The 25,684-nt window shown below is 44.2% G+C and overlaps 1 protein-coding gene across 9 annotated transcripts in view; it reads left to right on the forward strand.

The window, feature by feature from the left end:
- The window catches only part of PPFIBP2 (PPFIA binding protein 2), a 158,733-nt gene that overhangs the window by 26,333 nt on the left and 106,716 nt on the right, over window positions 1–25,684 (forward strand). For 8 of the 9 annotated variants that reach the window (XM_027563177.1, XM_027563181.1, XM_027563179.1 and 5 more), the window contains exon 2: window positions 6,841–6,934. In XM_027563177.1, the coding sequence (XP_027418978.1) occupies window positions 6,871–6,934 (64 nt within the window). In that variant the 5' untranslated portion in view covers window positions 6,841–6,870. The remainder of the gene's footprint in view (window positions 1–6,840; window positions 6,935–25,684) is intronic. The other variant, XM_027563178.1, reaches the window with a different exon arrangement.

Genomic DNA, 25,684 nt, shown 5'->3' on the forward strand with positions numbered 1-25,684 from the left:
GTTTATGCTGCACCCCTGTCTCAGTTCTCCTGGCTGTTCCTCCTCCGTCCCTTTCATTGATTCTCCTCCCTGACAGCACATTTGGAGTGTTTCAAAGAGTCCTGGAGCCTCTTTTTTTTTTTTGTCTTACACTATTTTTTAAGTTACTTCCTGTGGTTGTTCAAATACTGCCTTTATGCAAACGGTTCCCAGAATATCTCCAGTCTAGATTTCTCCAAATATCTTGAATTTCCAAATGGCTACTGTACTCAGCATCTCTCTCTAGGTGTCCCTGGGCATCTTAAACTGAATATTTCCAAAACCAACCTCCTAATTTCACACCCTTCCCACCCCACCCTCTCCAGCATTGTTGCTCCCACAGTTCTCCCCACTCTCCCAGAAGCTCAGGGCAAAAGCCTGGGGTTTCACTTTCTCCTGCCCACACCTAGCCTATCAGTAGAGCTTACAAGCTTTGTCCTCAACATATATTAAGGATCAGAACATCTACCACAAGCATTCTGGTCCAAGCTACCTTTATCTCTTGCCTAGTTTTCTTGTGTTCACTGCTGCACCCCTTCCCACTTCTTCACCCCGCTACCCCCAGTTCAAGCAGCAGCCAAAATAATCCTTTTAAAAGGTAAGTTAGACCCTCCTGTGCTCAAAGCCCTCTACTAGGTGGGTTCCTACCTCAAAGGAAAAGTGGAAGGAAGGGAGGAAAAATGGGGCGAATCCTCAGACACTTTGCTTTATCTGTCTGTAAAGGGGGAGAATAATTCCTAAGTGGCACGTGGGGATTAACTGAGAGAATGTTGGATAAACTCTCAGCAGGCAGCTACAGACACTTGCCTGATATACAGTAGCTACAAGGAGAAATGAGTACCCAGTAATCAATCAAATCTCGACTCTGTGCCAGGCACACCACACACGTTATCTCTTTTAATCCTTCTGATTGTTTTTTTTAATCACTACTATATATGCACAATATGAAGGCTCAAATAATTGTATACGATTTGTTAAAGTGGCCATCTCCCCATCTGCACACCCCTATTGCTCTTCCTGAGATGGAGCCACTTCAAACTCTTAGTATTTTTATCCATGATACTAGAAAAAATGCTTGTTCTGCTACTTTATTCTTTTTTCAGTTGTCATTATCTGGTGACTTCTGAATTCCCACCCTGGAAGATGAATCAGCTGTCCCTCCAATCTTGCTGCCATCACTCACAAGCACTTTTCCATCCCCACATCCGTCAGTGCCATTTCTGTTAAATCCATGTATATGCGGTGTTTTGGTGCAAGGACTAATGTTATTTTTGGTTTTCTCGGAGTTCTTTTGTCATTGCTTGGTTTGCATTTTCTTATCATGGAATTAAATTCTTCAACTTTATAAATTTCTTAAGCTGTTTCGATGCATTAGCTATTCCGTTAATTTCTTATTACTGAAGAAGTCTTTCAGAGCTTTTGGAAGCCCTCCCGCATGGACCCACTGCCCTTTCCTGCTTGCTGCATATCTATTGCCCTGGCATCTCCCTTGTGTCCCTTATCACATTCTCCATGTCCTTGTGGGCTTATGTCTTTCAAAATAAATTCCTCTACTATTGTTTCAGTGGTAGCTAAATTAGATGTTTGACTTCAATCTCCTGTATTTTTCTGAGCTCTGTCTCTTGTTTACTTTTGCCCATAACAATGGTGTCAGTTTTATACTGATTTTATAGATGAGACAGTTGAGGCTCAGAGAAGTTAAGTAATCTGCCTAAAGGCCCACAGTCGTCATGCAGCAGAGCCCAGGTTTTAACTCAAGACTGTCAGGCTATAAACCCTACGTTCTTTCTTATTTGTCCTTTAAAAAAGAACCTTAATCTTGGTTGATATGGGATATGATAGAAAATGTAGGCACTGCCATCAGCTGTCTTTGTATATCATCCTCCATCTTTATTGTTGTTATTTTTTAATGCTAAAAATGGCTTCTTGCTCTATTATCCCAAAGATAGAAGTTTCCCATATACTTTTAAGAAGCTGTCTCCTCAGCTTAGGAATAAAAACAGATATTCCTTTAAATGACCATTTGAAGAGCCAGCCGCTGTGGTTTATGGATGACCAGTAAATTGTGGGGAAAGTCTCCGGTTTGTGGCAACAAACCACAAAGTATGTGGTGATACTTCTTTACCACCTGTTGGCCGCTGAGGGCCGGAGAGGTCTGAGATGGATCTGAGTTCAGTGGTGGTGGGTTCTTGGCTGAGGGTTCCTCCCCGGGTCTTGCTTTGTACAGGAATGCTGGGGCGCGTCTGTCTGCTGCTGTGAGGAGTCAGCAGACGCTGGAGGGACCAGGACTGGAGACCTATTCCTGATTCCTCCAGCCAGGACACTCTGAGCCTGCCCAAAACACTTGGCATCTCTAACCACCTTTACTAAATGGAATGGCAGCTTGCATTTCAGCCTGGATGGAGACAAGTTAAGATTTACTTGCTCAAGCCTTACCTTAGTCAGCTGTTCCTGCCTACTTCTGATCCTCCTTTGCTGAACACAAAGGTAGTTAATACCGTATCTAAGTAACTGCCTTAGAGGCCACCAGGCGTTGGGTGGCTAATTGTGGCTCATTTTCTAAATGTCACCTAACCCTGCCCCTTATTCAAGTTCAAAGTGCCAAACAGCCCTCTGTGTGGTGCAGATCACTTGACTCTGGTACCTATCACAGCTGGACTCACAGCTGCACGGTGGTTTCCTCCCTGGCTGGTAGCAGAGGGGAGGGTCTGTTGAGGGGAGCCCAACATCAGGCACCATGACAGGTAGGAGGATGACAGCATCTAGAGAGGCCTGTGGGAGAAGAGAAGGATGCATGAGCAATGGACCACACCTTTCCTTAAACAACATTCCTTACCTTATCTCTGCAGCTCGGTGTGAGCCAGTTTCTTGGTGTGAGAAGACTGCCAGCTCGTCAGGGTCAAATGCAGGGCTCTGTTAATAGTCCAAGTGTCCAGAGAGAAAACAGCTTTTGGCCAGTTTAGCTACTGTCAGTAGACAGTAGATGGTGTTAAGAGCACCATGTCCTCCTCTGCCTGCACCTCTCTTTCCTGGGCTTGTGGCGGTGCCTTCAAGTCCTCAGGGCACACCATCAGTTCCTCTGCCTGAGTGGCTGCCACAGCCTGCTCTCACGGGTGACGAACACGATTTCACTTCCCCTCCCCACCACCTGCTTGGGGGCTGTCCTGGATCCTGCTCTCTTTCCCAGCCCTGGGGTTGCTGCCTTTCCCGGTGCACCCTCATCACCTTGCTTCTCTGAGGAGTCATCCTCGCAGGCAGCTGCTGGTGCTCTGTGCACTTAACCTCCACATCCCCGACGAACCCAGGTTCCTGGGGAGGTGCTGTGTCACTGTGGGGGTGAACAGACACACTGAGTTCAGCTGGATGACACGTTTGCTTCTGAGACCCCCAATTCCTTGAGAGCAGGGACTGTCCCAGGGTGCGTTACTGATGGGGAGCTCCAAACTGGTGAGGGGAGAAAATGGCTGAGGCTGCCAGAAAGGGAATGGTTGGCAAACGGAATCATGGCTTCCCTGTTCAATCAGAGTGTCCGTGTTCACAGATGGGCCTGGAGACGTCACTCCTGTGGTGTGTTTGGCCCTTCAGCGGTTCCCCCGGTACCTCACACCACTGACTCCTCACGGGCTGGCAGAGCCTGTTCTCCCTGCATCCTGCCATCACCTTAGACCCAGTACTGAGCTCATCAGTTGCCCAAAGCAGGTTCCGGCTCCTGAGCACTCCCAGTCTTACTGGCCCAGGTTCTGGACCGTAAAGATGATACACCTTTGACTCATGTTTCACTTGTTGCCAGCTCCCACGGGTCCACCCAACTTGCCATCTGCCAAGTACACACTCATCCTTAGGCAGAGGGCCTGTGGGTCGTTTTTATGGCCCTTCTGTTGCAGGTGTCCTAAAGGGCTCGGCACTTTCTAACTGATCTCTCACCTTGCACCCCAGGACTAAGACCCCCAGTGGAGCCAGTCTACTGAAATACAAGGTCCTTCTCTTAAAAAAATCTCTATCAAGTTTACACCTGAGGCCACTTGAGCTGCCCAGCACGCATACAGGTCCCTGATGCTGTGGGTGTGATTCCCAAGCTGCTCTTGTTGAATTGCCCGAGTCACGCTTACGTAAATCCCGTGGAGGGCTTTGACTCACAGTGAGCAGCTGGGTGCTCCTGTATAATCTTGCCGACCGTTTTGACGTTTGCCACCTATATCTTGTCTTTACACGCTTCCTTCCCTTTCACACACTGCCCCTCTCTGCCTGGAATCACCCTTATCTGCTGAGAAAGTTCCTCCTCAGCCCTTATGGGCCAGGGAAACTACATGCCAGCCTCTATCAGCATACCTCACATTGCATCCTAATTATTCCTAATTCTGTCTTCTCCACTACACTGCGTGGTCTGAGGGAATAGGGTTGAGGTCTGATTCATCAATGTCCCCTCCACACCAGTGCCCAGCACAGCAGGGTTTAAGCAGTGTTGCCCATACAGATCTATCATTTATTCACAACTATTTACTCTTAAGTTTCCTTGGGCCAGTCACTCTGCTGGGCACACAGCGGTGAACAAAGCAGACAGGGTCGCCAGCTTCCAGGCAGAGGGTTTGCAAGGCCAGTCAGCGAGGAAGCATAGATGGATGAGACACTTTGGAACTGCTGTGCTGCCAAGGGGCTGCTTCAGATGCAGGTGTGCAAGGAAGGCGTCTCTGAGAAGAGACTTCAGAGCTGAGGCCTGAAGGATGAGGCTGGATCAGCCGTGCAGAGACCCGGGAAGGTGATCTCAGGGCAGAGGAATGGTAGGTGCAGTTTCAGGGGAGGCAGAGGGGCTCGGAGTGCTGGGGAAGTGGACAGGGCCTGAGGCTGCCAAAGCAGGGAGGTCAGAGGGGCAGGCCTTGTGGGGTTGTCCCGGCCAGATACTGCCGAGCTGCTTCTGCAGGTCATGGTATGGACTTTGGATTTCTTCCTGGGAGTGGTTGGGGAGGCCTTGGAGGGTAGGATGGGTTTCACTCTTGTACTGTCTGTATGGCTAAGCAGGTGAAGGTGCTGAAACTGGCCCTCTTCTTTCCTTCCTTTTCCTGCTGCCTCTTCTCCAACCCCCACCCCCCAGCCTCACTTCCACTCAGACCCTGAGACCTACACTCGTGTGTGCTCTGAGCCACCTGGCTGCTCCTTGCTGCAGCCTGCCTGGCTCCTGCCATGGCCCCAAGGTGCCAGGGAGGCTCCCACCTCCTCCACGAGCCCCCATTCTCACTCCCCTGAGCTGACTGCACCCTGGTTCTTGCATTTCTGTCCCTTTTTGGCCTTTGCCCCTGTGACTCAGAGCCCTCCCCCTCCCCCCTCCAACTTGCTTACCTTGCTTTGCTGTGCCTACCTCCCCCACAGGGCCAGCCTCTTGGACATACCTAGGTTCCCCCTCCCTAAACCTGACCCACTTTAAAGTCCCTCATCCTGTGAACTATCCTGGCACAAATATGTCATTTAAAAATGGCTGTTTATTGGAACTTCCCTGGTGGCTCAATGTTTATTGAGCCCTTACTACATGGAAGGCCTGCATTTTTAATGAAATGTTAATTACTCATTTAACTGTGACATCAACTCTATGAGTTTGGTACTGTCATCCTCCCCACTTTACAGAAAAGGATACTGAGGTTCAGAGATCACACAGGAAATGGCAGAGGCAGCTTTGAACCCAGAGTATTTGACTGTTTCTGCCTGGTGCCATTCAGCATGGTTCTTTGTGGTCTGGACATCCTTATCCACACCCTCTCCAAACCACTTGCCTATGGTTGCTCACGTTCCTCTCTTCACTCTGAAGATGTAACTCTGTGGGGGAAAGGAGCAACAGATCTCGTGTTGCCTGACCTGCTCTATCCACCCTTGGATCTGGGAGCCCTGCCTCTGTTCTCCACAGCACTTATGCCCATTGGGCACACATGTGGGCTCTGCTGAATGAGCAGACAAACAATAGCACCTGCCTCCAGTTTACAGATGCGAATTAAATCTCAGAATTACAACTGCTCTTGTAAGTCTCTGCCTGACACCCAGGGAGAGGGTGGGAAGTAAGAAAAATGAGACGAGGCTGCAGGAAGACAGTCTAGCTTAAAGACCTTGCTGAGAGGCAGAGTTGTCTGGAGATGGAACCAATTGCCACCTCTCTCATTAGAAGGGAGGCCCAGCATCAGGGAAATGGCTAGACAGTGTATTTTTGGAGAAATTCTTCCGTGCTGAGAAGATGGGATTCTGCGCCTTGAATGGTCCTGGGTGGAGTAGGAAGGACTAAAATGGTAAGGGACTGTGCTCTCCCCCAACAGTGTGCCTGAAACCTTCCTAGACGGGGCCCACTGGCCCACGTGAGAAGTGAAAGTGGGAGCTGAGGCCTCTCAGCCTGGATCATACCTGCCCTAGGAGAGCACCTCAGTAGTGGGACAGATGCAGGTATAAGACCACAAATGCCTGCTGTGACCCAGGGCTGCAGGGCACGTCCCGATGGAGTCCTCGCTAGCTGTGTGCGATCTGCAGCCCTAGGGGAGCCTCGAGCCTTCCCCGGGGTGGCTGCAGCTTCTGGAGCTGGGACTGTGATGATGGTGGCAGTGGTAATCGCCACCTCGCTGCCACAGGTGACCCTGGAGAGCCCCAGTGGCTTTTCGTGACAGAAACAAGTGGGATCACCTGCTAAAGATTCATGGAGTACCCATGCTGGAAGGTGGCAGAAACCCACTGTGGGCTACTCAGATTCCTATGAGAGTGCAGTTACCGTGGTGGAATGAGAGGGCTCAGTGGTCTTGGGTATGTAACATGAAATACTCTAATTTTTCCTTTGTGCTGTGTTTGAATCTTCAGTAGAAGGAGACAAAGGAGAGACAAGGACTCATGGCTTCTGACGCCAGTCACGTGCTAGAAGCTGCCCTGGAGCAGATGGACGGAATCATCGCAGGTATGCTCAGGGGTCCTGGCGACCTCCGCACTGAGAAACCATTTTCCTCTCACTGGACTTCTCTTTTGGGTGCAGAGACAAGGCCCCTGTTGGATTTCTTTTGCGCTGTCTTTCAACAGTGCAAACTCAGACTCTTTGATAGCTGGTAAGGGTCTAGGTCTCTGCTGAGACTGCGGCTGCGCCGTATATTAGCACGTGAATAACTGTCCCACTTTGGATCCTGGCTGCAACAGGTGCAGTGGCACTGATTTTATCATGAAGTTTTCACAGTACGGCATGGTTTCAGTCAAGCTGAAACTTGCAATATTGCAGACTTTGCCCTCTAACACCGGTGTCGTTTCCCTTCCCTGGCTGGTCTCCAGTATGTCTGTCAGGAAGTGGTTTTGTATTGATTCACTTAATCACCTGAAGAATGTTCTTTATGCCATATTATTGCAACTGTTTGGCTTCATGTTTGTGTGAACCAGTTAGGAACATTCTCTTGAAAAGATCCAGCAAAGCTGTTTAATTGGAAAGGACTGCCATGGGCTGTTTGGGCTGATTAACTCATTTTTGGGGGACAACTGAAGCCCGTACTGATTGGAACGAGCCTGTCATTGGAAATTTTTCTCTGCAGGTCACAGGCCTTCTTTCTGTCCTTACTTGATACAAGTCAGTGACCTTATTTGCTGACTGGGCATTTCTTTGGGACTTTGCTCCTTGTTGTGTGGAGCTATGGCTGCAGGAGTCATGTTTGGGCTGAGTGTGACTAGAACCCAGGGCGTGCACAGGGCACCTGACATTGCCCGGTGTCTGTCCTTCCATCCTGCAGAGAGACACCCGAGGCACTGGGGGTCCTGGGTGTTTGCGCCTGGGGCAGAGGAGGTAGGTATTCCATGCCTTGAAACTTCTGCATGTTGTGGTGCACAGATGACGTGTTCCAGCTGTCATCTGTCAGGCTCTTAATTTCTCAGTGAACAGAAAGGGTCCTCAGGACGCCGACCAACATCCGGGTTTTCAGAGACTCTGGAGATTGGGATGTCTTGCTCCAGGTTAGGGTCCCGGAAGCCCTATTGAGAGGAGATGAACAACAGTGTGGGTTTCCTGGCAGTCTTTTCAGAGAGTCTCCCCCGGAAGTTTCCAGGGTCTCCTGTGCATCGAGATCATAGTCACAGAATCAGACTAGCTCAGGTGGTCAGCACTGCCGAGCCCCCAGCCCAGGGGCAAGAAGGAGACTGTGAGAGCCCCTGGAGCAGGCGGAGCTCTTAGACAGCTGGGACAGGTGAGTGGGACACCTCCTAAAGAAGGCAGCCTATGTGGGGTCACTTCCTCCTGCCTCTGAAGTTCCCCACGCAGACACCCCTGAAATGACAAAGCGTCTGGCACGGTCCCCTCCGTCTGTGAGCGAGGACTGTGGGTCTGAATACTTGGGGCCTTGGCTTGGTCAGGGACCTGCGGTGGGTGTGGTTCCTGGAGCAGAACCAGGAACTCCCCTCCTGTTCCCTTCCAGCATTGTGTGCTCCCTCCTTCTCCTGTTTCCTTAGGCCTCCACCCTGGCAGACTCCTTCTGGAAGGGCTCCCTGGGCGTCTCTGGAACAGATACAAGAGTTTTGCTGAGAGGTGGTCTAAAACATTCCAAGGAGTTCTTTGGTTGGAGGAACACCTGTAGCCAGACTGCTTGTTTCAAAACCTAGCTGTGCATCAAGTTACCTGCATGATATGTTCTTCAGCTTCCTCATATTTAAAATGGGTATAATAATAGAACCCACCTAAGAAGGTTGCTGTGCTTATACATGTAAGGGCTTAACACAGAGCCTGCCATATAGTAAGCACTGGATGGCATCACCGACTCGATGGACATGAGTTTGAGTGAACTCTGGGAGTTGGTGATGGACAGGGAGGCCTGGCGTGCTGCGATTCATGGGGTCGCAAAGAGTCGGACACGACTGAGCGACTGAACTGATAAAGTGTCAGCTCTTGATAAATTGAGTTCTCATGTATTCAGGTCCTTATTTCACCCATTTGCATGCTGTGGTTTTCATTGTCTAGCTAAGGCTTGTGCATGCCTCTTAGGCTCGCCTGGGGTCTACAAGATTAACGCAGAGTCTCTGAGTGGGCTCTGCTCTGCTCTGCTCTTGCCACCTTGTCTTCCACAGAGCAGTGGAGGAATCAGGTCACACCACTCTCCCCACAACTCTTCAGTGGCTTCGCATTTCAGGATAAGCATCTGAAGTCCCCATTATAAGCAGCAGTGCTGTATGCGCTTGGCCTTTGGCTGCCTGTGTGGCTGCACCTCCCACACCTCCCATCTGCTTGTCTTGCTTTAGCATAGGCTGTCTCAGGGCCTATGTGCTTGCTGTCCCTCTGCTGGAATGTTCTCCAAGTACACTGAGGTCAGGTCTCTGCTGAAATGTCACCATGCAGAGGCCTTCCCTGACACTCTCTCATGTAGCGTCCCTACATCCCTCCCCCCATCCTCGCATCCTGTTTTTATTTCTTTATAGAACTTACTACCATCTGACCCATTAGGTTCATATTCATCTGTTTATTATCTGCCTCCTGCACCAGGATGTAAGCTCTGTGGCAGCAGAGGCTTTGCTGGTGCATCTCCAGGGCAACACAGAACATGTGCTTAATAGATGTTTGGGTCCCATGTGTATTTGATTTACTTCTGTGAATAAGCTCCCCTTTTCATTTATTAGGTGGCAGTTACTGGTTTCTGTACCTATCCCCTGTCTGTCTGCATGCTGAACTTCATTGATTATTTTCTCTCTTGTGTCTTTGGCTCATTCTTGTGGAATAATAAATCACTAATTTTTTTTTTTTGAAGACTCTGTGGTTAGCATGTCCTGTGAGCCATCTCTTAAGCAGTAATTGGCTCACCCAGACATTTGACAGGAGCTATTTGGCAGATAATTCAACACTGAGGTTATTAGCGAGTATCTGGAGGGCATATGTTCTATGCCATTTGCGATGAAAAGAATAATAATTACTGAATGCTTTTGTATGGGATACTTTTCCTCAAGATTATTAAAGCCATCCTCATTTTCAAGTTGACTGGGCCAAAGAGCTTAGGGATTTTTGTGGTTATTAATGTAAACTGCAGTTAGACTGTTGGAGTTTGAATCCCAGCTCAGCCACTTATTACTGGCTGTGGAGTCTTTGCGCAAATTGCTTGATCCCCTTGAGCCTCAGTTTCCTCATAGTGTATAGACATTGGTAATAACAGTGCCATCTCATGTTATTGGGAGGATTAAATTAAGGTAAAGAAGGCACTCAGAATAGTGCCTGTTACCTAGTGAGTGCTCACCAGCTCTAAATTACCTTGGTTTTGTTGATATGACTACTGACAGTATTTTTGCCACCCGAGCTATAGTGCTGGTAAATGACGGAACTAAGATTTGAGTCCAGGCTATCTGAGATCCAGATGTCTTCCTGGCTCATTTCACTCCTGGGTTCATCTCATGGTGATGTGCAGCAGAGCCCCTGGGGTTCTGCAGGGCTGTCTAGGGAGTTCACTAGGAGGAGGGTCCAGTCCTGTCCTTGTCCCCAGTCTGTTGGTCACACTGGCTTTGCTCTCTTCCCTTCTACATTCAACTTCCAAGTAAGAGCTTGTTTGCTTGAGCATAGAGCAGCTAGAAGGAAGCTGAAGACTGTGGCACCAACATCATGAATCACAGATTCTGTAGGGGTTGTGTCTTTGTGTGAACATTTATATTGTCCTTTCTTTATTTCTATTCTCTCACTAATTTGAAGTCGAAGGGTGTCAAGTACTACTTCTAGCTGGTAAAGGACTCAAACCACTGCATCCTCTCACTTTATGAAAACACAGTTATGCTTATCTTAGTGAAGAAGTTTTTATGGGCTTCCTGCGTGCCCTAAATAGCAAGCATTTATGTAGGCTGTTAGCCTATTGAATTCTGAGATCTCTATGATGAGAAAGGCAGTGCTACACAACTGCAAGACCCTTGACACCTTACAGCATCTCAGGGAGATATCTGTGCTGTAACTCAAACTCAATGCTGTATTTTTGTACCTGATAAATCCTTTAATGTAACACATTTGAACCACATGAAAAATCAGATTTCTGCTGTAAGTGACCCATTTCCTAGTCTTGACAATCTTTAAAAAAAAAAAACTGGTGTGGGAGGCTCATGGCTAAAATATTTACTTTTAATTCCACTAGTGTTATTAACTATACCATTTGTATTTTGCTTGTTTCACAAGATTATTATTTCTTGTATTACCAAGTATATGACTGAGCCTTCAACGGAAATGATGACTAGACTTGAAGCAGTTGATCAGATGTATAGTTTGATATATGATCAATGATTGTAATAGTGTAACTCTAGAAGGCAATGGCACCCCACTCTAGTACTCTTGCCTGGAAAATCCCATGGACGGAAGAGCCTGGTAGGTTGCAGTCCATGGGGTCACTAAGAATTGGACACGACTGAGCATCTTAACTTTTCACTTTCATGCATTGGAGAAGGAAATGGCAACCCACTCCAGTGTTCTTGCCTGGAGAATCCCAGAGATGGGGGAGCCTCGTGGGCTTCCATCTATGGGGTCACACAGAGTCTGACACGACTGAAGTGACTTAGCAGCAGCAACATGTAGAAACAAATGGATTCCTACTCAAATGGACACAATTTCCTTCAGTAATGATTATTAATGATTATAACACTGTATAACCAGAACTTCCCCTTATTAATTACTGTACAGTATGACAGGCTACTCTTCACTTTCCAAAACTCTTTCCAAAAGAGTTTCCAGAAGAGTATACTTAGGGCATGTGATATCAATGTGTATATAATTAAGCCTTTAATGCAAAAAAAAAAAGTGCCCTCTTCTTGTGACCAATGTAAACAGTACAGATGGTGCAAGAGATGATCACTCGCAGAAGCAACCAGGCCAGGAGAACTCAGAGGACATCCTGATACACAAGTGCCCAATACGCCCCTGCAGAGGCAAGCATGGTGACCCCCATCATCAGCAGGCATTCGTCTGCTCTGGAGACATGAGACAAAGAAATGCCTTCTAAGCAGAAGTAGGAAATGAAGCAGAAACATGAAGTGAAAACAGCTGAATTCTTGAAATCTGAAGGGGTGTATCCCGAATGTGATTGTATTTAATTAGGACCCAAGAATTTTATACCAGAAAGTTAGGACAAGGTGACTTAGAAAACCCAGAACCTTTGTCCAAATGAGTTGTTTCTAATACAAAAGACCAGTATTATAAGTTCCAGTAAGATGTTAACCTTTGATCTGGTCTTCCTCTTGATTAGTCCCTGTGATTCAGCCTACAAATAATACCATAATTGAATTACAGTGTTGATGATTGAAATTGAACGCTATGCTGCTTAATTGCATCCCTGTGGATGACCCTAAGCAACAACCACATACACTAATATTGTGTAGGGCTTCATCTGTGGGCTAATGGGGTCAGTGGCTGCTCCGGGGGCTGTGTGTGTGTGTGTATGACCAGAGAACCCCTGGTCAGGACACAGAGGGCCACTTATTTCTCTTCACTGTGCGGGAGGTTACTCATGGGGTTATCTACAAGCTATACCCATCGATGGAGAACAGTTAAAAGGAATCTGTTTAATGACAGTTGAACAAAGAGGTTGCTCTGTCTGGGCCTTTCTTCCAACTGTTTCTTTTTTAAAGACTTTTTTTTGATATGGACCTTTTTCTTTTTTTAAAGTATTATTGAATTTGTTACAATATTGCTTCTGTTTTGCGTTTTGGGTTTTTGGCCTCAAGGCATGTGAGGTCTCAGCTCCCCAGGACTGGAAACTGTACCCCTTGCACTGGAAGAAGTCTTAACCACTAGACCAGCGAAATCCCTCTGCCAACTCTGATTAGTGTCCATTTTTTGGTTTTTTTGTTTGTTTTCAAGATTGTGTGAGGGCAGAGAAAGTTCTAATCAAGACTGGAATTATTCATGTGGGCCCATGAATGACTTTAGCTGTGGCATTCAAGGCTGATGATGCACCCACACTCTGAACAGTTAGTTGGCCTTATCTCCAGCCTCTCCAAGGCCAATCAGTGTGGAGTGGTCATCAGTAACAAAGCCACCTGTTTTCCAGTCAGGACTCAAGTTGAAAGTCCTCTACTTTGACACTGACCCAAGGAGAGTCGGCAGAATTTTGGAGGTGTCTAGCGGGCTGACACACGCAAAAGGCTGCCCTTTGCGTAAAGAGGTTGAGATGGCCCACAGTGGGGCCGGGAGCCCTGTTGAACAGCTACATTCTGTTTTTTACCTTTGCTGGCAGAGCCCACATCTCCAGCCTCCTTTTCTATTCTCTTAAAGTGTGTGAGTAAATTTGGAATTATCATTTGTTCATTAAATATTTGCTTATAGTTTAAATTATAGGAACTGACCTGCAAAACCATCTGGACCTTGTATTTCCTCATGTCTTTTCTTAATGGTTAGGGATAGTCAGGGTTTAATTTTTTTCTCTATTGAGTTCTGACATGCTGTATTTTTCTAGATATTTGTGTATTTTACCAGTATTTTCCATTTTGTAAGCATATGGTTGCTTATTGTGTTTTATCTTTTTAAGATCTGCTACACTTGTTATATCTGTATTTATTCCTAGTATTGCTTATTTGTTTACCTTCTCTTTATTTTTTGATCAGTCTTTCCAGAGAGTATTTTTTAATGACTGTTTTTTTTTTTTAAGTTATCTAATAGTTTTTTTTTTTTTTTTTTAAACTTTACAATATTGTATTGGTTCTGCCATATATCGAAATGTATCCGCCACAGGCATACACGTGTTCCCCATCCTGAACCCTCCTCCCTCCTCCCTCCCCATACCATCCCTCTGGGTCATCCCAGTGCACCAGCCCCAAGCATCCAGTATCGTGCATCGAACCTGGACTGGCGACTCGTTTCATATATGATATTATACATATTTCAATGCCATTCTCCCAAATCATCTCACCCTCTCCCTCTCCCACAGAGTCCAAAAGACTGTTCTATACATCAGTGTCTCTTTTGCTGTCTCGTATACAGGGTTATTGTTACCATCTTTCTAAATTCCATATATATGTGTTAGTATACTGTATTGGTATTTTTCTTTCTGGCTTACTTCACTCTGTATAATAGGCTCCAGTTTCATCCACCTCATTAGAACTGATTCAAATGTATTCTTTTTAATGGCTGAGTAATATTCCATTGTGTATATGTACCACAGCTTTCTTATCCATTCATCTGCTGATGGACATCTAGGTTGCTTCCATGTCCTGGCTATTATAAACAGTGCTGCGATGAACATTGGGGTACACGTGTCTCTTTCCCTTCTGGTTTCCTCAGTGTGTATGCCCAGCAGTGGGATTGCTGGATCATAAGGCAGTTCTATTTCCAGTTTTTTAAGGAATCTCCACACTGTTCTCCATAGTGGCTGTACTAGTTTGCATTCCCACCAACAGTGTAAGAGGGTTCCCTTTTCTCCACACCCTCTCCAGCATTTATTGCTTGTAGACTTTTGGATCGCAGCCATTCTGGCTGGCGTGAAATGGTACCTCATAGTGGTTTTGATTTGCGTTTCTCTGATAATGAGTGATGTTGAGCCTCTTTTCATGTGTTTGTTAGCCATCTGTATGTCTTCTTTGGAGAAATGTCTATTTAGTTCTTTGGCCCATTTTTTGATTGGGTCATTTATTTTTCTGGAGTTGAGCTGTAGGAGTTGCTTGTATATTTTTGAGATTAGTTGTTTGTAATGACTGTTTTCAAAGAATTATTTTTCCTGATCAGTCCCCATAGTAGGTGTGTATATTATTTATTCTATAAATAGATAAATGTGTATATGTATTAGCTCAGGTTCTTCACAGAAACAGAACCAATAGGGTGTGTGTGTGTATGTATGTATGTGGAGAGAGACAGAGCAAGAGACAGAGAGAAAGAGACATTTATTTTAAGGAATTGGCTCACATGAATGTGGAAGTTGGCAAGTTCAAAGTCTGCAGGGTAAGCCAGCAGCCTGGAAGGCCAGGAAAGAGCCAGTTTTGCAGTTCAAGTCCAAAGACCATCTGCTGGCAAATCTCCACTTCTTCCAGAGAAGTCAGTTTTTTTTTTTTCTATTAAGATCTTCCACTAATTGGGTGAGGCCCACCCATGTTATGGAGGACAGTCTGCTTTGTCAAAGTCTACTGATTTAAATGTTAATCTTACTGAAAAACATATCTTCACAGAAACATCTAGAATAATATTTGACTAAATATCTGAGTATTGTGACCTAGCCAGATCGACACATACAACTAACTATGCTTATATATATATAGACATTATGTATTTATGCTTTATATATGTACATACTTAACTTCTTTGAATATATATTCTTTATCATTTTCTGTTCTTACTTGAATCTATCTGTTCAGCTTAACAAATCAATAATATATAATATTATGTATTTAAAATTGACTAACTTAATTGTAGTGGTTAAAGCGGTTTCTGATCCTTTTTGGAACTTATTGATTCTTGCTTTGTCACTTTGACTAGAACATTGCCTGTTTCTGTTTTGTAAATAAGTTTATTTGTATCATTATTTTAGATTCCACATTTAAGTGATATATGGTTTTTGTCTTTCTCCTTCTGAACTTCACTTAGTGTGATAATCTTTAAGTCCATCCACGTTGCTGTAAATGGCGTTATTTCATTCTTTTCTGTGACTGAGTGATATTCCATTCTGTGTGTGTGTGTGTGTGTGTAGAAAATCTTCTTTATCCATTCTTTCGTCTGTTGATGGACACTTAGGTTGCTTCCATGTCTTAGCTATTGCAGATAGTGCTGCTGTGAACATTGGGGTGCCTGTATCTTTTCAAGTTACAGTTTTCATCCTTTCCAGGTATATGCCCAATAATAGGATTGCTGGATCATGTGGTAACTCTATTTTTAGTTTCTCCGTGCTGTTCTTCACAAGGGCCCCACCAATTTACATTCCTACTAACAGCACAGCAGAATTCTTTTTTCTCCACACCCTCTCCAAAATTTATATTTGTTGACTTTTGGATGATGGCCATTCTGACAGTTGTGAGATGATATCTCAAGTAGTTTTGATCTGCATTTCTCTAATAATTAGTGATGATATTGTGCATCTTTTCATGTGCCTGTTGGCCATCTGTAAGTCTTATGGATAAAAGGCTAGGTCTTTTGCCCTTTTTGGAATGGGTTGTTGCTTTTTTGTTGTTGAGTTGCATAAGCTGTTTGTATATTTTGGAAATTAATCCGTTTCAGCAGTGTCATTTGCAAATATATTCTCCTGTTCTTTAGGTTGTCTTTTTGTTGATGGTTTCCTCTGTTATGTGAAAGCTTATGTTGATTAGGTCTCATTTGTTTATCAACTATTTTATTTTTTTATTTCTGCACTTCTCTTTCTTCACTTCTCCTACCCTTCTTTTAATGTTTGAAAACATAGAATTGTTTATGTGTGTTCATATTCCAGCATCAAGGCCAAGATCAGTGGGTGATTTTTTCTGGTGATAGGCTGAGGGTATTGCCCTTTGCTTCCTGGCCTTATGCAAAGGTCTCCCATTTGACCTCTCCCTTTGCTCTGGCCCTACACTTTGTCTCCTGTCTCCTCAAGCGGCCCATTCAAGCCCAGGTGTGCCAGGAACATCAGCTCAAATGCTCTTTTTCTCCTGAGCTACTGAGCTCTGGAAATTTCCTTCAGTTCAGTTGCTTTAAAAAGTATATGTATTTGTGTTTTTAATTTTAGGGTGTCCTTTGGGATTTTTCTGAGTACAACTAGTCTGTCATGACCTGCCCTATTGTAGCTGTAATACCATCACCTTCCTTGGTTCACAACCCCTTCCTCCATCTTCAAAGCCAGCGGTGGCAGGGCGAGTCCTCATGTCACATCTCTCTGACCTATTCTTCTGCTTCCCTTTTCTAAGAGCTCATATGATTAAAAATCCAGGATAGTATCTCCATCTCATGATTCTTAATCACATGTGTAGAGTCCCTTCTGCTATATTAGGTAACAAACACACCCATACTTTCCAGGGGTGGGATGTGGACATCTTTGGGAAGGTCATTATTCTACCACAAAGGTAATAACGAACATCCCTTAAATGTTGTAAATCAACCATACTTAAATAAAAAATTTAAAAAGAATGCCATCCATTTATTCCCCTGCTTATTTGGTTCCGCTTAAGGAACAAAGGAGTCAGATAGAAAGAGATCAAAGTATCAGCTTTATCATTAGTTTAATTGACTAGGAACCTTAACTTGACCTGAAGCCACAGTCAAGATCTTGAATCCACTCATCCTACACCCTTCCTTGAATTGAATGTAATCCCAAACTTCTAACTTCCATCTTGCTGGGGGTGGAGCTGGTCTCAGAAAGCTTCCTTGGAAGATAATGCCTGCATATGGGGACAGGCATCTCTAGGGGAGAATTCCATCTTTCAGTTCTGTCATCAGAAGGGGTATTCCTCTGTTGAGGAAAAGCTGAGTGAGGGGAGATAGGTGAAACCATTCTCTCCTCCCACAGAAATATGGAGACTGGAATAGTACCCATAATAGCAATTCTTGATTTTTGCTGAGACTTTCTGGATGGCCTAGTCTATGGTCATTTTTGAAAAAAGGCTTTATATGTGCTTGAACACAATGTACCGTCTCCAGTGTTTAGCACATAGTTCTTTATATGTCTTTTGCTGTATCACCACTATAGTTTTTAATTTTGGGTCTGCTCGATCTGTCATTTCCCAAGGGAGAGGGTCTTTTTAATACACTGTGGGATTTGGTTTGTAAATTTGTATTTAGGATTTGATATGTAGGGCTTCCCTGGTGGCTCAGACAGTAAAAAATCTGCCTGCAATGTGGGAGATCCAAGGGAGAGGGTCATTTTTATACACTGTGAGGTTTAGTCTATAAATTTCTGTTTAGGATTTGATATGTAAGTTCATCAGTGAGAAGGCTTGTAATTTGCCTTTGTAAATTGTTTAGTGACAGGGGTCACCATTCACATTCTGGTTTATAAGTTGTACTGGCAGCTATCCTTACTGAAGCCGTTTGGAACAGTCCCTCTTTTTCTATACTGAACACAAGAATTAGATGAGAATCATTCACTTCATGAACACTGGCTAGAGCTAACTTGTAAAAGTATGTGGCCTGGTATTTTCGCTGTGGGAAATTATCAAATTATGGTTCAACTTTTTATAGGTTTGTTCAAATGTTTTTTTTAATCATTTTATCCAGAGATTGTGTGTATATGTGATTAGTCTTAATTTTTTTTTTGCTCAAAAGTACCTACATCAATGCACTCTCCTCTTTCACCATCATCAAGATGCTCTTCAATTCCTCTTCGTTTTGTGTCATTAGAGTTTGATTATCTGTATATTCGAGGTTGTTGATATTTCTCCTGGCAATCTTGATTCCAACTGGTGATTTATCCAGCTCAGCATTTCACATGATGTGTGTATATAAGTTAAATAAGCAGGGTGACAATATAAAGCTTTATCATACTCTTTGCCAATTTTGAACCAGTCTGTTGTTCCATATCCAGTTCTTCTGTTGCTTCTTGACTCACATACAGGTTTCTCAGGAGACATGAAGGTGGTCTGGTACTCCCATCTCTTTAAGAATTTTCATGATTTGAGAGAAGAGCATTGAAACATATACATTACCATATGTAAAACAGATAGCCAGTGGGAGTTTATTGTAAGATGCAGGGAACCCAAAGCTGGTGCTTTGTGATAACCTAGTGGGTAGGATGGGGAGGGAGATGGAAGTAGGTTTGAGAGGAAGGGGATATATGTATACCTATGGCCAATTCATGTTGATGACACAAATGACATGAATGTGATGGTATGACAAAAACATCATCATATTGGTAAGGCATTTCAGTTCAGTTGCTCAGTTGTGTCCAACTCTTTGCAACCACATGAACTGTAGCATGCCAGGCTTTCTTGTCCATCACCAACTCCTGGAGCCTACACAAACTCATGTCCACCATCAGTGATGCCATCCAACCATCTCATCCTCTGTCTTCCACTTCTCCTCCCACCTTCAATCTTTGCCAGCATCAGGATCTTTTCCAGTGAGTCAGTTCTTTGCATCGGGTGGCCAAAGTATTGGAGTTTCAGCTTCAGCATCAGTCCTTCCAACGAGTATTCAGGACTAGTTTCCTTTAAGATTGACTGGTTGGATCTCCTTGCAGTCCAAGGGACTCTCAAGAGTCTTCTCCAACACCAAGTTCAAAAGCATCAATTCTTTAGCACTCAGCCTTCTTTATAGTCCAACTCTCACATCCATACATGACTACTGGAAAAACCATAGCTTTGACTAGATTGACCTTTGTTGGTAAAGTAATGTCTTTGCTTTTTAATATGCTATCTAGGTGAGTCATAGCTTTTCTTCCAAGGAGCAAGTGTCTTTTAATTTCATGGCTGCAGTCACCATCTGCAGTGATTTTGGAGCCCCCCCCCCCCCCCCAAAAAAGTCTGTCACTGTTTGCCTTGTCATGTCATGCATGTCATGTCATTGCATTTGTCTGTCACTTATTTGCCATGAAGTGATGGGACCGGATGCCATGATCCTAGGTTTCTGAATGTTGAGTTTTAAGCCAACTTTTTCACTCTCCTCTTTCACTTTCATCAAGAGGCCCCTTAGTTCCTCTTCACTTTCTGCCTTAAGGGTGGTGTCATCTGCATATCTGAGGTTATTGATATTTCTCCCATCAATCTTGATTCCAGCTTGTGCTTCATCCAGCCCGGCATTTCACATGATGTACTCTGCATAGAAGTTAAATAAGCAGAGTGGCAGTATACAGCCTTGACGTATTCCCTTCCCCATTTGGAACCAGTCTGTTGTTCCATGTCCGGTTCTAACTGTTGCTTCTTGACCTGCATACAGATTTCTCAGAAGGCAGGTCAGGTGGTCTGGTATTCCCATCTCTTGAAGAATTTTCCACAGTTTGCTGTGATCCACACAGTCAAAGGCCTTGGTGTAGTCAATAAAGCAAAAGTAGATGTTGTTTTTTTTTTGAGTTCTCTTGCTTTTTCGATAATCCAGCGGATGTTGGCAATTTGATCTCTTGTTACTCTGCCTTTTCTAAATCCAACTTGAACATTTGGAAGTTCATGGTTCACATACTATTGAAGCCTGGCTTGGAGAATTTTGAACATTACTTTGCTAGTGTGTGAGATGAGTGCAATTGTGCGGTAGTTTGAACATTCTTTGGCATTGCCTTTCTTTGGGATTGGAGTGAAAACGGACCTTTTCCAATTCTGTGGCCACTGCTGAGTTTTCCAGATTTGCTGGCATATTGAGTACAGCACTTTCACAGCATCATCTTTTAGGATTTTAAATATTTGAGCTGGAATTCTCTCACCTTCACTAGCTTTGTTCATATTAATATTTCCTAAGGCCCACTGTGGAAAATTCTGAAAGAGATGGGAATACCAGACCACCTGACCTGCATTTTGAGAAACCTATTTGCAGGACAGGAAGCAACAGTTAGAACTGGACATGGAACAACAGACTGGTTCCAAATAGGAGGAAAAGGAGTACGTCAAGGCTGTATACTGTCACCCTGCTATTTAACTTCTATTCAGAGTACATCATGAGAAATGTTGGGCTGGAAGAAGCACAAGCTGGAATCAAGATTGCCGGGAGAAATATCAATAACCTCAGATATGCAGATGACACCACCCTTATGGCAGAAAGTGAAGAGGAACTCAAAAGCCTCTTGATGGGGAAATAGTGTCAGACTTTATTTTTTGGGGGCTCCAAAATCACTGCAGATGGTGACTGCAGCCATGAAATTAAAAGACGCTTACTCCTTGGAAGGAAGGTTATGACCAACCTAGATACCATATTGAAAAGCAGAGACATTACTTTGCCAACAAAGGTCCATCTAGTCAAGGCTATGGTTTTTCCAGTGGTCATGTATGGATGTGAGAGTTGGACTGTGAAGAAAGCTGAGCACCGAAAAATTGATGCTTTTGAACTGTGGTATTGGAGAAGACTCTTGAGAGTTCCTTGGACTGCAAGGAGATGCAACCAGTCCATTCTGAAGGAGATCAGCCCTGGGATTTCTTTGGAAGGAATGATGCTCAAGCTGAAACTCCAGTACTTTGGCCACCTCATGCGAAGAGTTGACTCATTGGAAAAGACTCTGATGCTGGGAGGGATTGGGGGCAGGAGGAAAAGGGGATGACAGAGGATGAGATGGCTGGATGGCATCACTGACTCGATGGACATGAGTCTGAGTGAACTCTGGGAGTTGGTGATGGACAGGGAGGCCTGGTGTGCTGCGATTCATGGGGTCGCAAAGAGTCGGACACGACTGAGTGACTGAACTGAACTGAACTGAAGGATCACAGTCTTGTCATGGCAAAGGGGCTTGGGTAACTGAATGAAGCTATGAGCATGCTTACAGCCACCCAAGACAGATGGGTCATAGTGAAGAGTTCTGACAAAACATGGTCCACTGGAGGAGGGAACGGCAACTAATCCCAGTGTTCTTGCCTAGAGAATCCCATGGACAGTATGAAAAGGCAAAAAGATATGACACCAGGAGATGAATCCCCTAGATTGGTAGGTGTCCAGTGTATTCCCTTGTGGCTCAGATGGTAAAGAATTCACCTGCAAAGCAGGAGACCCAGGTTCAATACTTGAGTCAGGAGGATTGCCTGGAGTAGGGAATGGGTACCCACTCCAGTATTCTTGCCTGGAGAATTTCATGGACAGAGGAGCCTGGTGAGCTATAGTCCATGGGGTTGCAAAGAGTAAACACTGGGGAAGATCAGAGGGCAATTACTAATAGCTCCAGAAAGAATGAAACCACTGGGCCAAAGTGGAAAAGATGCTCAGCTGTGTGTGTCGCTTCATTCAGTTACCCAAGCCCGTTTGCCATGACAAGACTGTGATCCTTCAGTTCAGTTCAGTTCAGTCACTCAATCATGTCCGACTCTTTGTGACCCCATGAATCGCAGCACGCCAGGCCTCCCTGTCCATCACCAACTCCCGGAGTTCACTCAGACTCATGTCCATCGAGTCAGTGATGCCATCCAGCCATCTCATCCTCTGTCGTCCCCTTCTCCTCCTGCCCCCAATCCCTCCCAGCATCAGAGTCTTTTCCAATGAGTCAACTCTTCGCATGAGGTGGCCAAAGTACTGGAGTTTCAGCTTGAGCATCATTCCTTCCAAAGAAATCCCAGGGCTGATCTCCTTCAGAATGGACTGGTTGCATCTCCTTGCAGTCCAAGGGACTCTCAAGAGTCTTCTCCAACACCACAGTTCAAAAGCATTAATTCTTCGGTGCTCAGCTTTCTTCACAGTCCAACTCTCACATCCATACATGACTACTGGAAAAACCATAGCCTTGACTAGATGGACCTTTGTTGGCAAAGTAATGTCTCTGCTTTTCAATATGCTATCTAGGTTGGTCATAACTTTCCTTCCAAGGAGTAAGCGTCTTTTAATTTCATGGCTGCAGTCACCATCTGCAGTGATTTTGGAGCCCCCAAAAATAAGTCTGACACTGTGTCCACTGTTTCCCCATCTATTTTCCATGAAGTGATGGGACCAGATGCCATGATCTTCGTTTTCTGAATGTTGAGTTTTAAGCCAACTTGTTCACTCTCCTCTTTCACCTTCATCAAGAGGCTTTTGAGTTCCTCTTCACTTTCTGCCATAAGGGTGGTGTCGTCTGCATATCTGAGGTTATTGATATTTCTCCCAGCAATCTTGATTCCAGCTTGTGCTTCTTCCAGCCCAGCGTTTCTCATGATTTACTCTGCATAGAAGTTAAATAAGCAGGATGACAATATACAGCCTGGACGTCCTCCTTTTCCTATTTGGAACCAGTCTGTTGTTCCATGTCCAGTTCTAACTGTTGCTTCCGGACCTGCATACACGTTTCTCAAAAGGCAGATCAGGTGGTCTGGTATTCCCATCTGTTTCAGAATTTTCCACAGTTTATTGTGATCCACACAGTCAAAGGCTTTGGCATAGTCAATAAAGCAGAAAATAGATGTTTTTCTGGAACTCTCTTGCTTTTTCCATGATCCAGTGGATGTTGGCAATTTGGTCTCTGGTTCCTCTGCCTTTTCTAAAACCAGCTTGAACATCTGGAAGTTCACGGTTCACATATTGCTGAAGCCTGGCTTGGAGAATTTTGAGCATTACTTTACTAGCATGTGAGATGAGTGCAATTGTGCGGTAGTTTGAGCATTCTTTGGCATAGCCTTTCTTTGGGATTGGAATGAAAACTGACCTTTTCCAGTCCTGTGGCCACTGCTGAGTTTTCCGAATTTGCTGTCATATTGAGTGCAGCATTTTCACAGCCTCATCTTTCAGGATTTGAAAGAGCTCAACTGGAATTCCATCACCTCTACTAGCTTTGTTTGTAGTGATGCTTTTAAGGCCCACTTGACTTCACATTCCAGGATATCTGGCTCTGGGTGAGTGATCACACCTTCGTGATTATCTGGGTCATGAAGATCTTTTTTGTACAGTTCTTCTGTGTATTCTTGCCACATCTTCTTAATATCTTCTGCTTCTGTTAGGTCCATACCATTTCTGTCCTTTATCGAGCCCATCTTTGCATGAAATGTTCCCTGGGTATCTCTAATTTTCTTGAAGAGATCTCTTAGTCTTTCCCATTCTGTTGTTTTCCTCTATTTCTTTGCATTGATCGCTAAGGAAGGCTTTCTTATCTCTTCTTGCTATTCTTTGGAACTCTGCATTCAGATGCTTATATCCTTCCTTTTCTCCTTTGCTTTTCGTTTCTCTTCTTTTCACAGCTATTTGTAGGGTAGTATATAGATAGGTAAGTGCTTACTTCTCCATTTTATGTTTTTGTTTCTTTTTAACTTTTTTTTTTTTAACTTGGTTTTGGTTTTGCCTTGCTGGCCTCTGTTGTATTGATCAAGTTGTTTTTATATCTCTGTTAGAAAGTCAAACATCTATTTCTGTATTTTTAATGCTCATCCTTACATTTTTAGCACAAATCCTTACCACAAAGGTGAAATACAAATATCTTTATAGAATAATTGTCTTCCTCTTCAGTAGTACGTGAGTCTTAGAATGCTTTAATTCCCATCAGTGCCCCGTCTTCCATAGTTTTGTATTCTGGTATCATCTTTATTTATAGTCCCCCAAGTATTGTGCTATTTATTATTATTCATTGAACATTTATTTTTTATCAGATATCATAATGCATTATTTGACCTAATCTTTATGAAAATTGTGAAAGATAAACAGTGTTGCTATCCCTTTTTTATAGACAGAAAATTGAGGCATAGATTAACTGGAAAGCATAATTAGGAAAAAATACTAAATCCATTGGATCTCAAAATCCAAGTTTTTTTCATCATCCCATATTTCATAAACTAGTCTTAGCTCTCAAAGAAAAATGTTGAAATAAAGACCTTAGGTCTAAGTAGTTGTTAGAGAATGTACAGGACATGTGGTCCAGTGGTCTCCATTCTGGGTCTTCAGTGGAGGTGTCTGGTGCCCGAGGGGCTGCAGATCTGTGTCTTGAGGGTGAAGCTGCAGCTTCTCTCTATTTCAAAGGCTCTGCCTAAGTAACGGCTATCTATAAATACTCCTGTCATATACATTTTGCCATACTGTATACCACTGAAGAGCATCAAGAAGAAATGGAAAATAGTTCTGGAGGCCGAAAAATCTGAGATCAAGGTGCCAGCAGGGTTGATTTCTGGTAAGACCTCTCTAACTGCTTGTGGACTGTTTTTTTCTCACTGTGTTCTCACATGGTCTTTCTTCTGCTTGTCTTGGAAGAGAGACAGGGGGCGGCTGCAGCTGGCCCTGGGGAAACAGACCCTGGGTTCAACCACTCTTCAGAGCTGCCCCTCTCCCCTGCCATGTGTGTTTTTTAAACTGACAGTGTTTATTTTGTTTAGTGAACAGTTTAAACAACTTCTCTGACAGAGTTGATTCTTCTATCCCCCTCCTTTTTAGTTGGTGCAGTTTTTCCTGCTTCATGAAGTAGATCTTTTAAAATCCCTTCAGAAATACTCTGCCAGTAATAAATTGCATGCATCATTTATGTGAAAAATGTCCTTATTTTATTCTTAAATCTTGAGTGGTAGTTTATCTTGTACAGATTATAGGTTGGTAGCTACCTGAAGATATTTTGTGGTCATCAGGACTTACTGCTGATGAGAAGTCTTTGACAGTCTAATTGTAGAATATCTTTTATCTCTGGTTGCTTTTAAATTTCTTTTATCTTTGTTCTTCAGTTTCACTGTGTTGTTGCTAGGATTTGTTTTAATGTATCCCTTTGGGGACTCAATGTGTGTCTTTAAACTGAGAAGACTGAAGGTTGTTTTTTTTTTTAATTTTATTTATTTATTTTTGGCTGTTCTGGGTCTTGCTTGCAGCGAGGGCTTTTCTCTAGTTATGTTGCACGGGCTTCTCATTGTGGTGGCCTCATGTTGCAGACCACAGGCTCTAGGGCGCTTCAGTAATTGCAGCATGTGGGCTCAGTAGTTGTGGCTCCCAGGCTCTAGAGCACAGGCTCAGTTTTTGTGGCTTAGCTGCTCTGCAGCATGTGGGGTCTTCTTGGATCAGGGATGGAACATGTATGTGTCTCCCGCTTTCGCAGGCACATTCACTATCACTGAGCCACCAGGGAAGCCCGAATGAAGATTTTATTGGTGATAAATCCATAACCATTTTCTCTTTCGCCTCTGCTTCAATAGCTTCTTCCACCTTCCATTCCAGTAATTCTCTTATCTGTTGTTTAACCTATGCACTTCATTTTCTAACCTGAGTAACTGTATTCTTTGTGTT

This window comes from Bos indicus x Bos taurus, chromosome 15 (assembly GCF_003369695.1).
Source record: "Bos indicus x Bos taurus breed Angus x Brahman F1 hybrid chromosome 15, Bos_hybrid_MaternalHap_v2.0, whole genome shotgun sequence".
Taxonomy (NCBI): Eukaryota; Metazoa; Chordata; class Mammalia; order Artiodactyla; family Bovidae; genus Bos; species Bos indicus x Bos taurus.